The 13,798-nt window shown below is 56.0% G+C and overlaps 1 protein-coding gene and 1 long non-coding RNA gene across 9 annotated transcripts in view; one reads left to right on the top strand and one right to left on the bottom strand.

Moving 5' to 3' along the window:
• Positions 1-3,201: 3,201 nt before the first annotated feature.
• LOC139436873 (uncharacterized) lies at positions 3,202-10,612 on the bottom strand. Of its 2 annotated transcripts, XR_011646345.1 has the most exons (5): positions 8,998-9,129; positions 8,249-8,361; positions 4,623-7,611; positions 4,146-4,462; positions 3,202-3,686 (listed from the first exon to the last, which is right to left on the bottom strand). It is a non-coding gene; the product is annotated as an uncharacterized lncRNA (long non-coding RNA). The 2 variants fall into 2 exon arrangements; XR_011646344.1 differs by having other exon boundaries at positions 4,623-8,361; positions 8,998-10,612.
• The window catches only part of LGALS7 (galectin 7), a 30,137-nt gene continuing 23,767 nt past the window's right edge, over positions 7,429-13,798 (top strand). For 5 of the 7 annotated variants that reach the window (XR_011646342.1, XR_011646338.1, XR_011646339.1 and 2 more), the window contains exons 1-5: positions 7,429-7,453; positions 7,821-7,886; positions 8,232-8,317; positions 8,985-9,186; positions 10,588-11,103. Coding sequence is in view for 1 of the 7 variants with exons in the window: in XM_071209250.1 (XP_071065351.1) it covers positions 7,872-7,886; positions 8,232-8,317; positions 8,985-9,186; positions 10,588-10,701 (417 nt within the window). In the remaining 6 variants the exon portion in view is untranslated. Of the gene's footprint in view, positions 7,454-7,820; positions 7,887-8,231; positions 8,318-8,984; positions 9,187-10,587; positions 11,108-13,798 lie in introns of those variants that run through there. The other 2 variants (XR_011646343.1, XM_071209250.1) reach the window with 2 other exon arrangements.

The raw sequence follows: 13,798 nt of genomic DNA, 5'->3' as shown, positions 1-13,798 counted from the left end.
CACTTCTACGCAGCGCGCTGGGAGGAGCGGCGGGTTTCCCCCAGCCCTCCTCACGCCCCCTCCGCAGAGGCAAAGCCCTCTTTTCAGCTGGACCTTCCCCCCAAAGCGCTAGGCCATCTACCTCTTCCTCCTTCCGGAGTGTCCCGGCGTGGGCACTCTCTGTTGGCCTCCCGCTGAGGAAGAGGAGGCCTTAGCCCCGCGCACCTTCCTCCCCCCAGGTCCAAGGTCTGGTTACCCAGGGCTTGGGGCGTCCCCTGTTCTGTTTACATTCCTGTGAAGCCAGCACCCCCGTGCCAGCCGCGTGCTGTGCCGCGCGCACTTCGCCCCTTGCATAACCTCCTATTTTCCCTAGAGTTAATGATGATTGTCGGGTTTGGTGGTGTGTGAGCTCCCTGTGAATGGGAACCCTGACCCCTCCCACCCTTGACTAAATCTCCCCTCCACAGCCTCGGCTGCTTCAGATAGTCTGTGGGTTTCGCCTTCCTGGAGGTCCTTCCCCGGGGCCTCCTCACCAGCTGCCCTCCCCAGTTCCCGCCTGCCGAGGGGGGGTTGGGGCCCCCCGGCCGCCCCAGCCTGAATCGCCCCCACCGCCCTCCCGGGCACGTCCTCCAGCTCCCAGCCAGTCCTTCCTCCCGCCACCCCTGAGCCCTGGTGGCTGAGCTTTGGGGGTTCTTCTCCACTTTCCTGCTCTAGCTTAGGGGTCAGTTTGTGGGATTTGCCAAGCAGTTGCCACTCATCCGGTCCCCAGATTTGTCACGGTCGTCTTCTCTAGACTTCTCCTTGTCCCTCAGGGTCCATACCTTTGAAAACCTTGTTGTTATGGGGGGAGGAGTGGGCTGAGGGGGTTGGGGGGTATATGGGGACCTCATATTTTTTTAATGTAACATTAAAAAAATAAATAAAGACCAAAAAAATTGACAAAATACCTGAAAAAGAAAAAACCCTTTGGAACTTTGAAACATTATGCTGAGTGAAATTAGCCAGTCATGGCAAGCAGCACAGCTCAACTGACAGAGCATCTGCCTACCATATAGGAGGGTCCAGGGTTCGATCCCCAGGGCCTCCTGACCCATGTAGTGAGCGGGCCTGTAAGAAAGAAATCTTCCAAAAGAAAATCGTCTCCGACTGTGGAGAAGAAAATAACTTATTCTCAATTTTTCAAGAAGGAGTGTACAACCAGAAAACGTGGCTGTCACGCAATTTGTACCCCTAAGCCTAGCGCGCAAGCTCTTCCTCTGTTTCTCCATAGATTGGATGCTTCAGAAGCTACAGCCTATCCGAGAGGATCTCACTTTCCCGCGCAGAAGTTTGTGATTCACCGCTTCCCCCATCACGTTCCAACCATTTTAGCTTTACCTGCTCCCCTTTGCCAAATAAGGAATGGAATTTAGTGCTGAGTTGGTATTGACTTAGCTCTTTCTTGGGCATCTTTTTTACTGCCTATAGGACTGGTTTAAGCTGGTTTCCTTTGTTCCTGCTTAACCTGGGAGTGGGAAACTGAGGCAGTAGCCTGCCAGGTTACATTAATTAATACTTTCTTCCGCTGTGTGAAAACTAAACTTATCTTTGTTTCTTCCAGGCCCACGTACAGTGCTGTTGCGTGCAAGGAGTGCCCTGCCACGCAGGGGCGTCCCCGTGTAGGGGAGCCCCACGCGCAAGGAGTGTGTCCAGCAAGGAGAGCCACCCACACTAGAAAAGCACAGCCTGCCCACGAGTGGAGCCACACACACGGAGAGCTGACGTAGCAAGATGACACAACAAAAAAGAGACACAGATTCCCAGTGCTGCTGGATGATGCAAGCCGACACAGAAGAACACACAGCAAATGGACACAGCGAGCAGACAATGGGGGGAAGGGGAGAGAAATAAATAAAAAATAAATCTTTAAAAAATAAAATAAATTAGCCAGTCACAAAAGGACTAATATTGTGTGACTCCACTTAGATGAAATATCTAGAAGAAATAAATTCATAGACACAAAGTAGATTAGAGGTTACCAGGGGCCATGGGTGAGGGGAAAGGGAGTAGGCAATGGAGAGTTATTGCTTAGTGGGTTGGGGTGATGGAAAAGTTTTGGTAATGGATGATGGTGATGGTAGCACAACATTGTAAATATCATAAATGCCAGTAAATTGAACACTTAGAAAAGGTTGGGGGAAGTGGACTTGGCCCAGGGGTTAGGGCGTCCGCCTACCACTTGGGAGGTCCGCGGTTCAAACCCCGGGCCTCCTTGACCCGTGTGGAGCTGGCCCATGCGCAGTGCTGATGCGCGCAAGGAGTGCCCTGCCACGCAGGGGTGTCCCCCGTGTAGGGGAGCCCCACGCGCAAGGAGTGCGCCCCATAAGGAGAGCCGCCCAGTATGAAAGAAAGTGCAGCCTGCCCAGGAATGGCACTGCACACACGGAGAGCTGACGCCACAAGATGACGCAACAAAAAGAAACACAGATTCCCATGCTGCTGACAACAACAGAAGCGGACAAAGAAGACGACGCAGCAAATAGACACAGAGAACAGACGGGTGGGGGTGGGGAAGGGGAGAGAAATAAATAAATAAATAAATCTTTAAAAAAATAAAAAGAAAAGGTTGGGAGCAGATATAGCTCAGTGGCTAAGCACCTACTTCCCATGTATGAGGTCTGAGGTTAAATCCCAGGTTCAATCCCTGGTACCTCCTTAAAAAAAAAGAATGTTAAAATAGGAAATTTTGGGAAGTGGATTTGGCTCAATGGATAGAGCATCTGCCTACCTCATGGGAGGTCCAGGGTTCAAACCCAGGGCCGCCTGGCCTATGTGGTGAAGCTGGCCCATGCGCAGTGCTGATGCGCGCAAGGAGTGCCGTGCCACGCAGGGGTGTCCCCCGCGTAGGGGAGCCCCACGTGCAAGGAGTGCGCCCTGTAAGGAGAGCCCCCAGTGCGGAAGAAAGTACAGCCTGCCCAGGAATGGCGCCGCACACACGGAGAGCTGACATAGCAAGATGTTGCAACTAAAAGAAACACAGATTCCCAGTGCCGCTGATAATGATAGAAGCGGTCACAGAAGAACATACAGCGAATGGACAGAGAGAGCAGACAACTGGGGGGGGGGGCGGCGGACACGGGGAAGGGGAGAGAAATAAATAAAAAAATAAAATCTTTTTTTAAAAAAGTAGTAAATTTTATATTATATATGCTACCACAATGAAATTTTTTTAAAAAATCGCTTAGGAGCAAAAGCCTCTGGGTGCCTAGTGTGGCTCTATTTCCTGGGGTGTGAGCGAGGTTGATTACTTTCTCTCTCTCTGGAAAATGGAGATAAGAGTAGTCGCTACTTTGTGAGATGGCAGCGAGGAAGGAAAGCGTAAGGCTGATAAGGTGCCAGGGCCCTGGGACACACACCAGGATGTGCCATTTGGGCGTCAGTGTTTATGGTTATTGGGGTTTGGGAAGACAGCGAAAGTTCATGCCATCTGCCATCTGTCCTTTTCTCGTTCCAGGCGCTATCACTGCCTCATACAGCTCCCCAACCCAGCGGCTTAAGATAACCATTTTATTATGCTCAAGGACTCTGTGGGTGAGGAATTCAGACAGGGCACAGTGGGGCTGGTTGGCTTCTGCTCCTCCACGTCCAAGGTTGCAGCTGAGAAGACTTGACGGCTGGAATGACGAGAAAGCCTGCAGTGGGTCCTCCGGAGGCTTCTTGGCGCACACCTGGCAAGTGAGGACTCGCTTAGGCTTCCTCACACTATGCCGGTCTCTGAGCAGCCCGGCTTCTTCCAGGGCAACTCAGAGTTCCTGCAACAAACGTGCCAGCTCGCGGGCTGGCCAGCACATCAGCTGTTCTGACGTCTCTCACTTCTGATGCATTCTTTGGGTTACTAACAAGTTGTAAGCCAACACTGGATCAAACCAATGGGCTGTGGACCCCACCTCTGGACGGGAAGAGTAACAATGCCTCAATTTTTAAACATTATTTTTTATTGAGATAATTCACATGCTGTGTAGAATGAGAGATACTATGGGAGCCACCTGTATTAATCAAAAGGGGTGCTTACGCCAAGTATCAGAAATCTATTGACTATTATAAAGGGTATTTATTTGGGGTAGAAATTTACAGTCACAAGGCCCTAAACAGTGCAACTCAAGGTACCATAAGAGGTACTGCCTCACCTGAAGTCATTTGCCAGGCGTTGAAGCAAGATGGCGGCGTGAGGGCTCAGCCTTCCTTCTCCCTCTTACGGCTCTGTGGTCCCAGCTGCTTTCAATATCAGCTGTCGGCTGGCGTAAGGCTCATTTCCTTCCCAGCTCAGCTGCTCTGATCTCTTCAAAGGTCAGCTATAGACTAGCAGGCTCATCTCTCTTCCCAGGGCCTCTGCTGTGCCTCCGGAGCTGAGTCTCTTCCTCTGTGCTCTTTTCCCAGGTGTCTGCTTCCATGTGAGAGTCTGTTTTCCAGCCCACCAAGGGCGCAGGGACTCCCCCCCACCTTGCTGGTGGAGGAATCAAAGCCCTGATCTCAATTTAATCAAGTAAACGAAACCTTTAATTTTAATACAGTCAAAAGGTATCCCACCCAGAGGAATAGACCCGTTTACAACATAATCTATGTTTCTTTTTGGAATTCATCCCTAATATCAAACTGTCCCGTACCTTGTACAATCCAGTCAAAGTGTACACTCAGCGGCTCTCACTTTCATCAGAGTTGTGCTGTCATCACCTCAATTTTAGAACAATTTAATTACTCCAAAAGGAAAAATCCCATACCCTCTGATACCCCCTATTGTTGTCCCTTAAAATTGAAATATCTCCTTTGCCATTGATGCAAAAATATTACAATAATATTGTTACCAATCATCCATAAGTTACATTTGTACTTTTCCTGTGTATCACCATATTTGCAGCATTTCTTAAGAATGATTCTCCTCTGGCAGTGAGAGCTGGCTCCCATGACCATTTTTCTGTTGCTGGCCTTAGCCTCCCTGCCTGGAACCAAAGTGCCATCCCGACCACACCCCTTGGGGGCTAACCCTCTCAAGGGCGGCTCACCCCTGCACCCACAGCCTCCCCTCCGCTAGAGGGCGCCCTCGTGTTCACCCAGCGCTGCAGGGCACGCCCTCCTCACCCTGCCTGGCTGCGACATCGCTGGTGGAAGCACCCCACGCGGAGCCCGCAGGCGCTGGGGCCGCCCTTCTCCACGCACCCGGGTTCCCGTGGCCGCCCCATCCCCAACGAGGCTGTCTTTGTTCAGCTCCATCTGATGCTTTAGGACTGAACTATTAAGGAAAGAAAGGAAACGAAGGAAGGAAGAAAAGTATTTAATGCAGTTTGCGATTTAACCATTGACCTTTGCAAGAGTTACTTTATGACTTGGAAAAGTTTACTGGACCATTGAAACACTTAAAATTAATATAGTTTAAAAAATAGAAAAATAAAAAATACAAACAGGAAAAATGACTATTTGAAATTCATTAATGCAGCTTAAAATTTTTAAGAGTTTAATTAACCAAGTTTAGAAATGGGAACAAACATTACAGAAAAGGCTTCCCCATGAAAGTGTTAAAATTTCTCATATTTATAAAGAGAAATGTAAGATTTCAAATGGACTTAAATATTTAAGAAAAAAATCAGATTTTATACGGGTAAGTTTTAACATTTGAATATTAATTTACAAAACCAAACCAGCCCTTGAATTTGAATGATCTTTTCTGTGTACAAAAACAAGCAAAATGTCATCGACAAACTGACCTTAACTCAGCCTGGGATTTTAAATTTCCAAAACCAAAGGTATGTACAATCAGTTACTTTTTACCTAAATTATTTCCCCCACTGGAGACTTAAATTCAGAAAACTGCTCCCTCTGCTCCCCTCTTCCCCATTTTAAGGCAAATGACACTTTGTGGCTGTTAAAAGCTCGGGAAGGATGGTGGCCTCCTGGGGCAGGTAGGAGGGCACTGTAGGAAACTTGATTAGGTTTCACAGACCCATACACTTGTAAAAGTCTCAGAACTATGCTATTAAAATCTACATGTTTTATTCAATGCAAATTATATCTTGATTTAAAAAAAAAAGAGTGTTGGGAAATTACTTGGAAAGCTCAAGGAAATATTATTCTGGAACTGATAAAGATAGTGGACAAAAAGGAGTAAGAATCAAGGCGGCAGCATGTTGGGAGAAACGAGCCAGGCTTTTTAAGAGATAAAAGAGTGAATGCAAAAATTTGGCCAAGCACCAAAGGCAAGTTAGGACTGGGGGAAGCCACAATGAAGAAATACAGGAAAAGATGAGTCATCAAGAGATACAGTTCCATTACATATTCAGCTAGTGAGGCTTCTAAAGAGATCTAGGGCAACTCTCATTTTTAAGGAATAATGGAGTCTACCACTCACAGACATAACTGCACCTGCTCGGCGGGGTCAAACCTGAAATCCTACTGCGCTCTCTCTTGGCATGCTGATGTGCCCTTGGCCCTGCCCAGGCCCTCGCTGCTTCCTTGCTAGGTGGCCTTGGCTGAGGGACTGCCCTTCTCTAAGCTCATTTTCAAATCTGCAGAATTGGGGTGCTTGTAGCCCTCACCTCAGTGCGGTTGCCCAGGCACCCGCTCAGAGTCAATTGCTCCCCTAAGCCTCCCACCACGGGTGAGGGCAATGGGAGAGTCTGGAAGAGGGGCTGGCTCTGTGTCTGGGTGACAACTCCCAAAACTTTCCATTCAGCAGCCTGCCTCTGCCCCAGGCCTCTTTCCCATCTGCTGGGTGGGGCAGGGGAGAGTGGGATGGGAGGGAGTGGAGCGCTCAGAGGAGGGCCGTCTCAGGGTGGTTTCCTCCACTGCCCCCTTCTGCCTTCCAGAACCTTCTCCCAGCATTCTTTCCCACCTCCACTCCCACCTGGATTCCCCTCCCGGAGTTTTGGGCCTACCTGGGCTGGCAACGGGGCTGGGCAGCGGGTACCCACTTTGTTCTCTTTCTTGGTGTGGGTGGTGGGTGGGCTTGGGACACCCCAGCACCGCAAGCCTGGGAGGTGTGTGGGGGGAAGTGGAGGTGTGCAAGGAGGAACAGACTTTAGGAGAGGAGCAAAACAGGGGCCAGGGGGCCAGGGATGAGGGGAGGCATTTACAGAGACAGAATAAACAGGAGAGAAACTTCTAGAGATGAAGGAAGCAGGTGCCTTTGGCGAATTGCTACCCCTTTCTGGGCCTCGGTTTCCTTGTCTGTAAAATGGGGTGCTCAGTGTCCCGCCCTCCCAGGCTTGTGGGCAATGAGGGATTTCCTGCATCCCCCCGGGCAGGTTCAGAGCTCTGTAAAGGGAGGCTGCCCCTGCTGTCCTGGATTCCGTCCCTTTACCCTGGCCTGCTCCAGTTCCGGGGAACAAGTCAGGCAAAAAGCCTGTCCCTTGGAGCTGCCAGTCTCTGACTTGGCTGTCGTGGTGGTGGCTGCAGTACAGAGGCCAGAGGCGGGATTTCAGCGGTGACAGACCCTCGGCCCTAGGTAAGAAGGTATACAGTGGGACAGTGGGTCTGCCGTCCCCAACCCAGCTTGGCCATCAGGACCCCACTTTTCTCCACGTAAAATGGGCAGAAGATTCTTTTCTCTCTACCAGGCGGTGGGAAGACAGGGCTGGCTGGGCGGCGGTGCACGAGCATTCCCTGTAATTATTATACTATTATTATCAGCTCCCAAGGAGAGCCGGGCAGTGTACCTGAGAATCCTGGCTAAGTGGGGGTGGGAGCAGAGACCCCAGCAAGAGGGCTCTGTGCCACCCTGGCCCCAGGGCCAGGGTCTGTGCCAGGTGTGGGCGGAGAAGGGGGCGGGGGGTGACTCACCAGGGCCAGCCCCACCCTGCTTTGTCTTAAAGGCCCCCCAGCTCGCCCTGCCAGCCACCGTTGCCTGTCACCCTGTCCCAGCCATGGCGGAGAGCTATGTGAGTGCTCCAGCGGCCGAGGGGGCTTCGGGGGGGTGGTGGTGGTGGTGATATTGGGCCTTGGCTGTGCCTGATGGGGCGGGGAGGGGGTGTCAACTGAGCTTGACCCCCACAGTTCTCCCCATCTCCCTCTTTGCGGCCTCATCTTGGTCTCTCTATCTCTGAACATTCTTCTGCCTTCTGTGTCGCTCACTTTTGTTTGCTGTCTCGAGCCTCCCTTCTCCCCGCCCTTCTCTTTTTCCTGCGCTCTGAGGGTGGGTCACTTGCCTGTTTGCTTTCGCCCTAGCTCCGACCCAACGTTTGTCTCCCTGGTTCACCCTGCCCCCCACGACCCTTCTCTTGCAGACTATCCCCCACAAGACCTCGCTGCCCGAGGGTGTCCGCGTGGGCACCGTGATGAGGATCCGCGGCGTGGTCCCCAAGCCTGGCAGGTGAGACCCCAGCGAGAGCGAGACATCCCCCGGCTCGGCTGATCCTGAATTAAAAAAAAAAACAAATCAATTTTATTGATACCTATTAATAAAGCACAGAATCCATCCAAAGTCCAATTGGGGTCCCCCCCAGGACCATTCTGCCCATCAGAGTCTCTGTGTATCCAGGCCATTCCTGACTTTATTAAAATCTGGGTGTTTTCACTTATCTGTCCCATGGCTGCATGCTGGGGTCCCCAAGTCTCCCTGAGGATCTGGGAGTTCCAGGAGAATCTTAGGGTTCCTAGCTATCTCTCAGGACTTTCGAGGGATTCTGGAAGTACAGGATGCCTTGTGTTCTGAGGGGGCCCTGGGCATCTGGGGGTCCCTTAATCAATCCTATGACTTCCTAGGCGTTTGGGGAGCTTTAGGCTTCTGGGAATCTAGGGTGTCCTGGAAATACTGGGGTTCCTGGCTATTGTTCCTATTCCTATGACACGTTCCAGACTCTTTGAAATGAGGGGGACCCTGGGCTGCGTGGCTGCGTGCCCGAGCCCCCAGGCATTTTTGATGCCCTGGGAACCCCCACCCCCTGGCCTGAGAGCTGTAAACTTGGGGGTGCTCTGGGCGTGAGGAGTCTCTGGCCATGGGCCGGTCTGAGTGGGCTCCGGGTCCTGACCCCCCCCAGGTTCCATGTGAACCTGCTGTGCAGCGAGGAGCAGGGCACGGACGCCGCGCTGCACTTCAACCCGCGGCTGGACACGGCCGAGGTGGTCTTCAACAGCCTGGAGCGCGGCTCCTGGGGCCCGGAGGAGCGCGGCCCGGGCATCCCCTTCCAGAACGGGCAGCCCTTCGAGGTCCTCCTCATCGCCGCCGAGGACGGCTTCAAGGTGGGCCGCCGGGGCAGGGGCACGGGCGCCGAGGCCCGCGCCCCCCGGGGAGGGGTGGAGAGGCCCGGCCCAGGCGGGGAAGGGGCAGATGCCGAGGTGGCCCAGGCGGGGAAGGGGCAGATGCCGAGGTGGCCCAGGCGGGGAAGGGGCAGATGCCGAGGTGGCCCAGGCGGGGAAGGGGCAGATGCCGAGGTGGCCCAGGCGGGGAAGGGGCAGATGCCGAGGTGGCCCAGGCGGGGAAGGGGCAGATGCCGAGGTGGCCCAGGCGGGGAAGGGGCAGATGCCGAGGTGGCCCAGGCGGGGAAGGGGCAGATGCCGAGGTGGCCCAGGCGGGGAAGGGGCAGATGCCGAGGTGGCCCAGGCGGGGAAGGGGCAGATGCCGAGGTGGCCCAGGCGGGGAAGGGGCAGATGCCGAGGTGGCCCAGGCGGGGAAGGGGCAGATGCCGAGGTGGCCCAGGCGGGGAAGGGGCAGATGCCGAGGTGGCCCAGGCGGGGAAGGGGCAGATGCCGAGGTGGCCCAGGCGGGGAAGGGGCAGATGCCGAGGTGGCCCAGGCGGGGAAGGGGCAGATGCCGAGGTGGCCCAGGCGGGGAAGGGGCAGATGCCGAGGTGGCCCAGGCGGGGAAGGGGCAGATGCCGAGGTGGCCGAGGCGGGGAAGGGGCAGATGCCGAGGTGGCCGAGGCGGGGAAGGGGCAGATGCCGAGGTGGCCCAGGCGGGGAAGGGGCAGATGCCGAGGTGGCCGAGGCGGGGAAGGGGCAGATGCCGAGGTGGCCCAGGCGGGGAAGGGGCAGATGCCGAGGTGGCCCAGGCGGGGAAGGGGCAGATGCCGAGGTGGCCCAGGCGGGGAAGGGGCAGATGCCGAGGTGGCCCAGGCGGGGAAGGGGCAGATGCCGAGGTGGCCCAGGCGGGGAAGGGGCAGATGCCGAGGTGGCCGAGGCGCGGCCCTGCGACAGGGCGACGAGGTGCGCGGGAGGGGAGTGGCCAGAGGGGCTCCAGCGCCCCGGACCCTACTCCCTGTCCACTTCCTCCCGAGGTAAGGGCTGTCCTGCGGGGCGGGGGGACAGGCCGGGAGGCAGGGCCCGGACAGACGCGCCAGCGGGGAGGGGTCCCCCAGACCCTCCACCCCCGGGTGGCTCACGCTTCCGCCCGCGCCCCTATAGGGAGGCCGGGGTCGCCGTAACAGAATGGCAGCCACCGACACTGACCAGGCTCTTCAGTGCCAAACATTAAACCCATTTAATCCTCACAAGAGGTCACGGTCAACATCAGCCCGCTTTTCCGGACGGAGTCACTGGGGCCCACCGGGGTGAACGCGATGGGCCGAGGGCGGCACCCGCGTCGGGATTCGAACCCGCGCACTCGTCTACGGAAGCCTAACCCCCGCCGCTTTCCCTCCGCAGACCGTGGTGGGGGACTCGCCGTTCCACGTCTTCCGGCACCGGATGCCGCTGGCGCGCGTGCGCGCGCTGGAGGTGGGCGGGGACGTGCAGCTGCACTCGGTGCGGATCTTCTGAGCCGACAGCCCCGCGCGCGGGTGGGGTCCCCGGAGTTTGCAAGGCAAATAAAGTTTTAGCCCCCAGCGCGCCTGGTCTGTGCCTGCGTTCCCTTTTTACTGATTAGGAAAAACAGGTTCAGAGAGCTGAAGACACTGACTCGGGGTCACACTGCGAATCCGTGACGGGGAAGGATTCGAACCTGGTTTTCTTAGGGCATTTGCTGTGCGGGAAGGCCTCGGGAGGGCTGCGCTCTGGTAAGGAAGGGAGCCGGGACTTGTCCTGCTGATGCAGTTTGCAAAGCAAGCCTGAGGTTAGACGCAGTAGGTGCTTGTCTGGAGACCCGGATGGGGCGCAAGCCGTGCCTTGGAGCCTCCACGGCGCATCTAACGCACCCCAAAACGGGTCCCTCTGCAAAAAGAGGTAAGGAACCTCTCGTGGGCCCCTCCTCGTCTGCGGGGACCCCCAACTCACGGGGGAGGAGTATATAAAACGTCCCCCTGCGCCCCGGCCTCGCCCCGTCTCGTCGCCACCGCCCTCCTCTCCCCAGGGCCCGCGGCGCAGGGAGGTGGCGGCGCGGGCGGGGCTGGGAAGCGGGGTCGGGGCGTCGCCGCCCGCCAGCCTCGCCCCGCCTCGACAGGCCCCGGCCGGTGCGCGCCTCGGGGCAGACGCGCGGGAAGGCGGCCGCCGCCCCGCCGAGAGGGACCCGCCTCCGGGGCCCGCGGCCGCAGCGAGCCTCGCGCCCCGCTCGTCCCCCCTCGGCGGACCCGGCGACGCCGAGAGCCCCGGCGAGGCTGGCGAGGCCCGGAGAGGCGCGGCCGCCAGGGGGCGACGTTCACGTTCCCCGGGAGGCGCGGGGCCCACGCGCGCGGCGCCGAGCGCGCTGAGCGGCCGCTGGGGCAGGGAGACCCCGCCGCGTGGCCGCGCCCGGAAACGCAGCCTGTTGCTGTTCCCGCGCGGGACGCCCGCGGGCTCCGGCAGGGACCCCGCTGCACGAGGGGCCTCGGGGCTGCGGGCCGCCGCCCCGCTCAGCGGGACAGGCCGCCCCCTGGTGGCCGCGGCCGAGAGTTGCCGTCTTGCCAGCCCGCGCCTGGAGCTGGGAGGGGGAGGAGTGGTGGGTGGGACGACCGCGCCCAGCCGCGCAGACCCCCGACCTGTAAGCACCCCCGGCCTGTAAGGACCCAGGGGGCTTGCCTCCTCCTGGCCCAGGAGAGTGTATCTCGGGGTGATGTGGTGAGAGCGGTCCCTGCCCTAGTCGGGGACCTGAGCCCCCAAATCCGCATTTCCCAGTAACCTTCAAACCAACCCTGAGTGGACGCTCTCCCGGTACCCGCGCCCAAACTGGACTGTGCAGGGTCTCTCAGCGTGAGCCCCCGGGCCCTGTTCTCACCGGGCTTCCTGTCCAGGGGGAGACAGAGGACCACTCACACAGCGACACCTCCTACTGGTCAGGGTGGCATGGGGGGGGCACAGGCGGAGGGGTCGGGGTGGATGGAGTGACCATCGGCCTGGGAGAGCCACAGTGCTTGGAGCAGGGTGTGGAGGTCCAGGGCAGGTGGGAAGACTTCACAGATTTCACATGTGGACTGGTCCATGCAGGGGGAATGTCAGTGCAAAGGCCCTGAGGTGTGAAGTCACAGGACGAAGGTCTGATGGCTCCTCACAGTTCTCTGCAGCAGAGATTCTCCTCTCTGCTCTCACGCCCCAGGAATCCTGTGTTTCCTTATTCTGTTATCTCCTATCCCTTGGAAGCTAGCTCCTCGCTGTTGGCTGACCCAGGAGACCTTTGTGAATGGTAAATAGGAATTTCCACAGAGCCTCACCCTCCAGCCATTGTTGTACTAAGACCCATTGCTGACCATTGTCTGCCCAGAAAAGTACCTGTTTATCTCTGCCGGCTGTGTCCTGTACTCAAGCCCATTTCCTGCCTCTAATAAATTTCCTCCCTTGGGCCCAGGGTGACTCAAAGGCAACATCTAAATCAATGTTTTCCAATGACTGTCACCCCTTAGCCTCCTCCGTGGTGTTACCTAACATTTTCTTTCATCTACTCTTATTTCCTGTTAATATTTCATTCAGCGTACATTTATTGAGTCAAGTCCTTTCCAGGCACTGGGTGTAGGGAAAAGAAAAAAATCCTTGCCCTTGGGAAGCTGAGTTTCTAGTGGGAGAGACAGACACACAATAGGCGGAAAGGAAATTGAATGACATGCTAGGCGTAAGTGCTGTTGAGAAGCACTGAGAATCTTGTGGGTCTCTGGGGAAGCAGTTCAGGTCGAGGGAGCAGCCACTGCAAAGACCTGAGGTGGGAGTACACCTTAGCTCCTTTCCTCCTCTCCCAGAGATCTTTGCTCAGATGTCACCTTCTCAAAGAGGCTTTTGCTGACAGTTTCACCTAAAATGTCAGTTCTTTCCCCACCCCCACGCCAGTCTCCGTCCCCCTCGGCCTGCTCTGCCTTTCCCCCACTGCGCTTACTTACAGCTGAGGGTAGCCAAGAGGAGCCCTGGGAGCCCCTGTGCCGAGTGACAGAGACACACAGACGGAGAGAGACCAAGGGGCACAGAGAGAGAGAGAGAAAAAGTGAGAGGAAAAGAGAGATGGAGTGCAACAGACACGAAAGAGAGACATGGGAAGACCCGGCGAGAAATAGAGGGAGAAAACAGAGACAAAGAGAGAGATACCCAGAACAAGAGATGGAGATTCAGAGATGAGACAGAGAGACAGGTGGGGCCACCGACTCAGACTTCGAGAGACTCCCTGAATCAGAAAGGGACAGAAAGATACCAAGAGATGCACGGAGAATGGGACGGAAAGAAACAGAGAGAAAGGAAGAAAAAAACAAGATGGAGGGGAGGGAGGGAAAGATGACGTGGCTGCCCAGTGCAGGGAGGCTGGCTGTACTGGGCCCACCTTCTCCTTGGACACCTGTGGGATGCCTTGCAGGTGTATGGTCCTTGCCACCAAAGTAACCTGGCTAAAATAAGGAAAGATGTCCATGAGCTGAATTAGTAAATCTCAGGGTGTACACATCTCTAAGGATCTTAATAAATATTTGCATCTCATGAGGCATTTAATTGCAAGTAGCAAAATCTCAGCACAATCTGGGTTCAGCAGAAA

The sequence above is a fragment of the Dasypus novemcinctus genome, chromosome 18 (genome assembly GCF_030445035.2).
Source record: "Dasypus novemcinctus isolate mDasNov1 chromosome 18, mDasNov1.1.hap2, whole genome shotgun sequence".
Classification (NCBI taxonomy): domain Eukaryota; kingdom Metazoa; phylum Chordata; class Mammalia; order Cingulata; family Dasypodidae; genus Dasypus; species Dasypus novemcinctus.
This window is presented reverse-complemented; position numbering and strand designations above follow the sequence as displayed.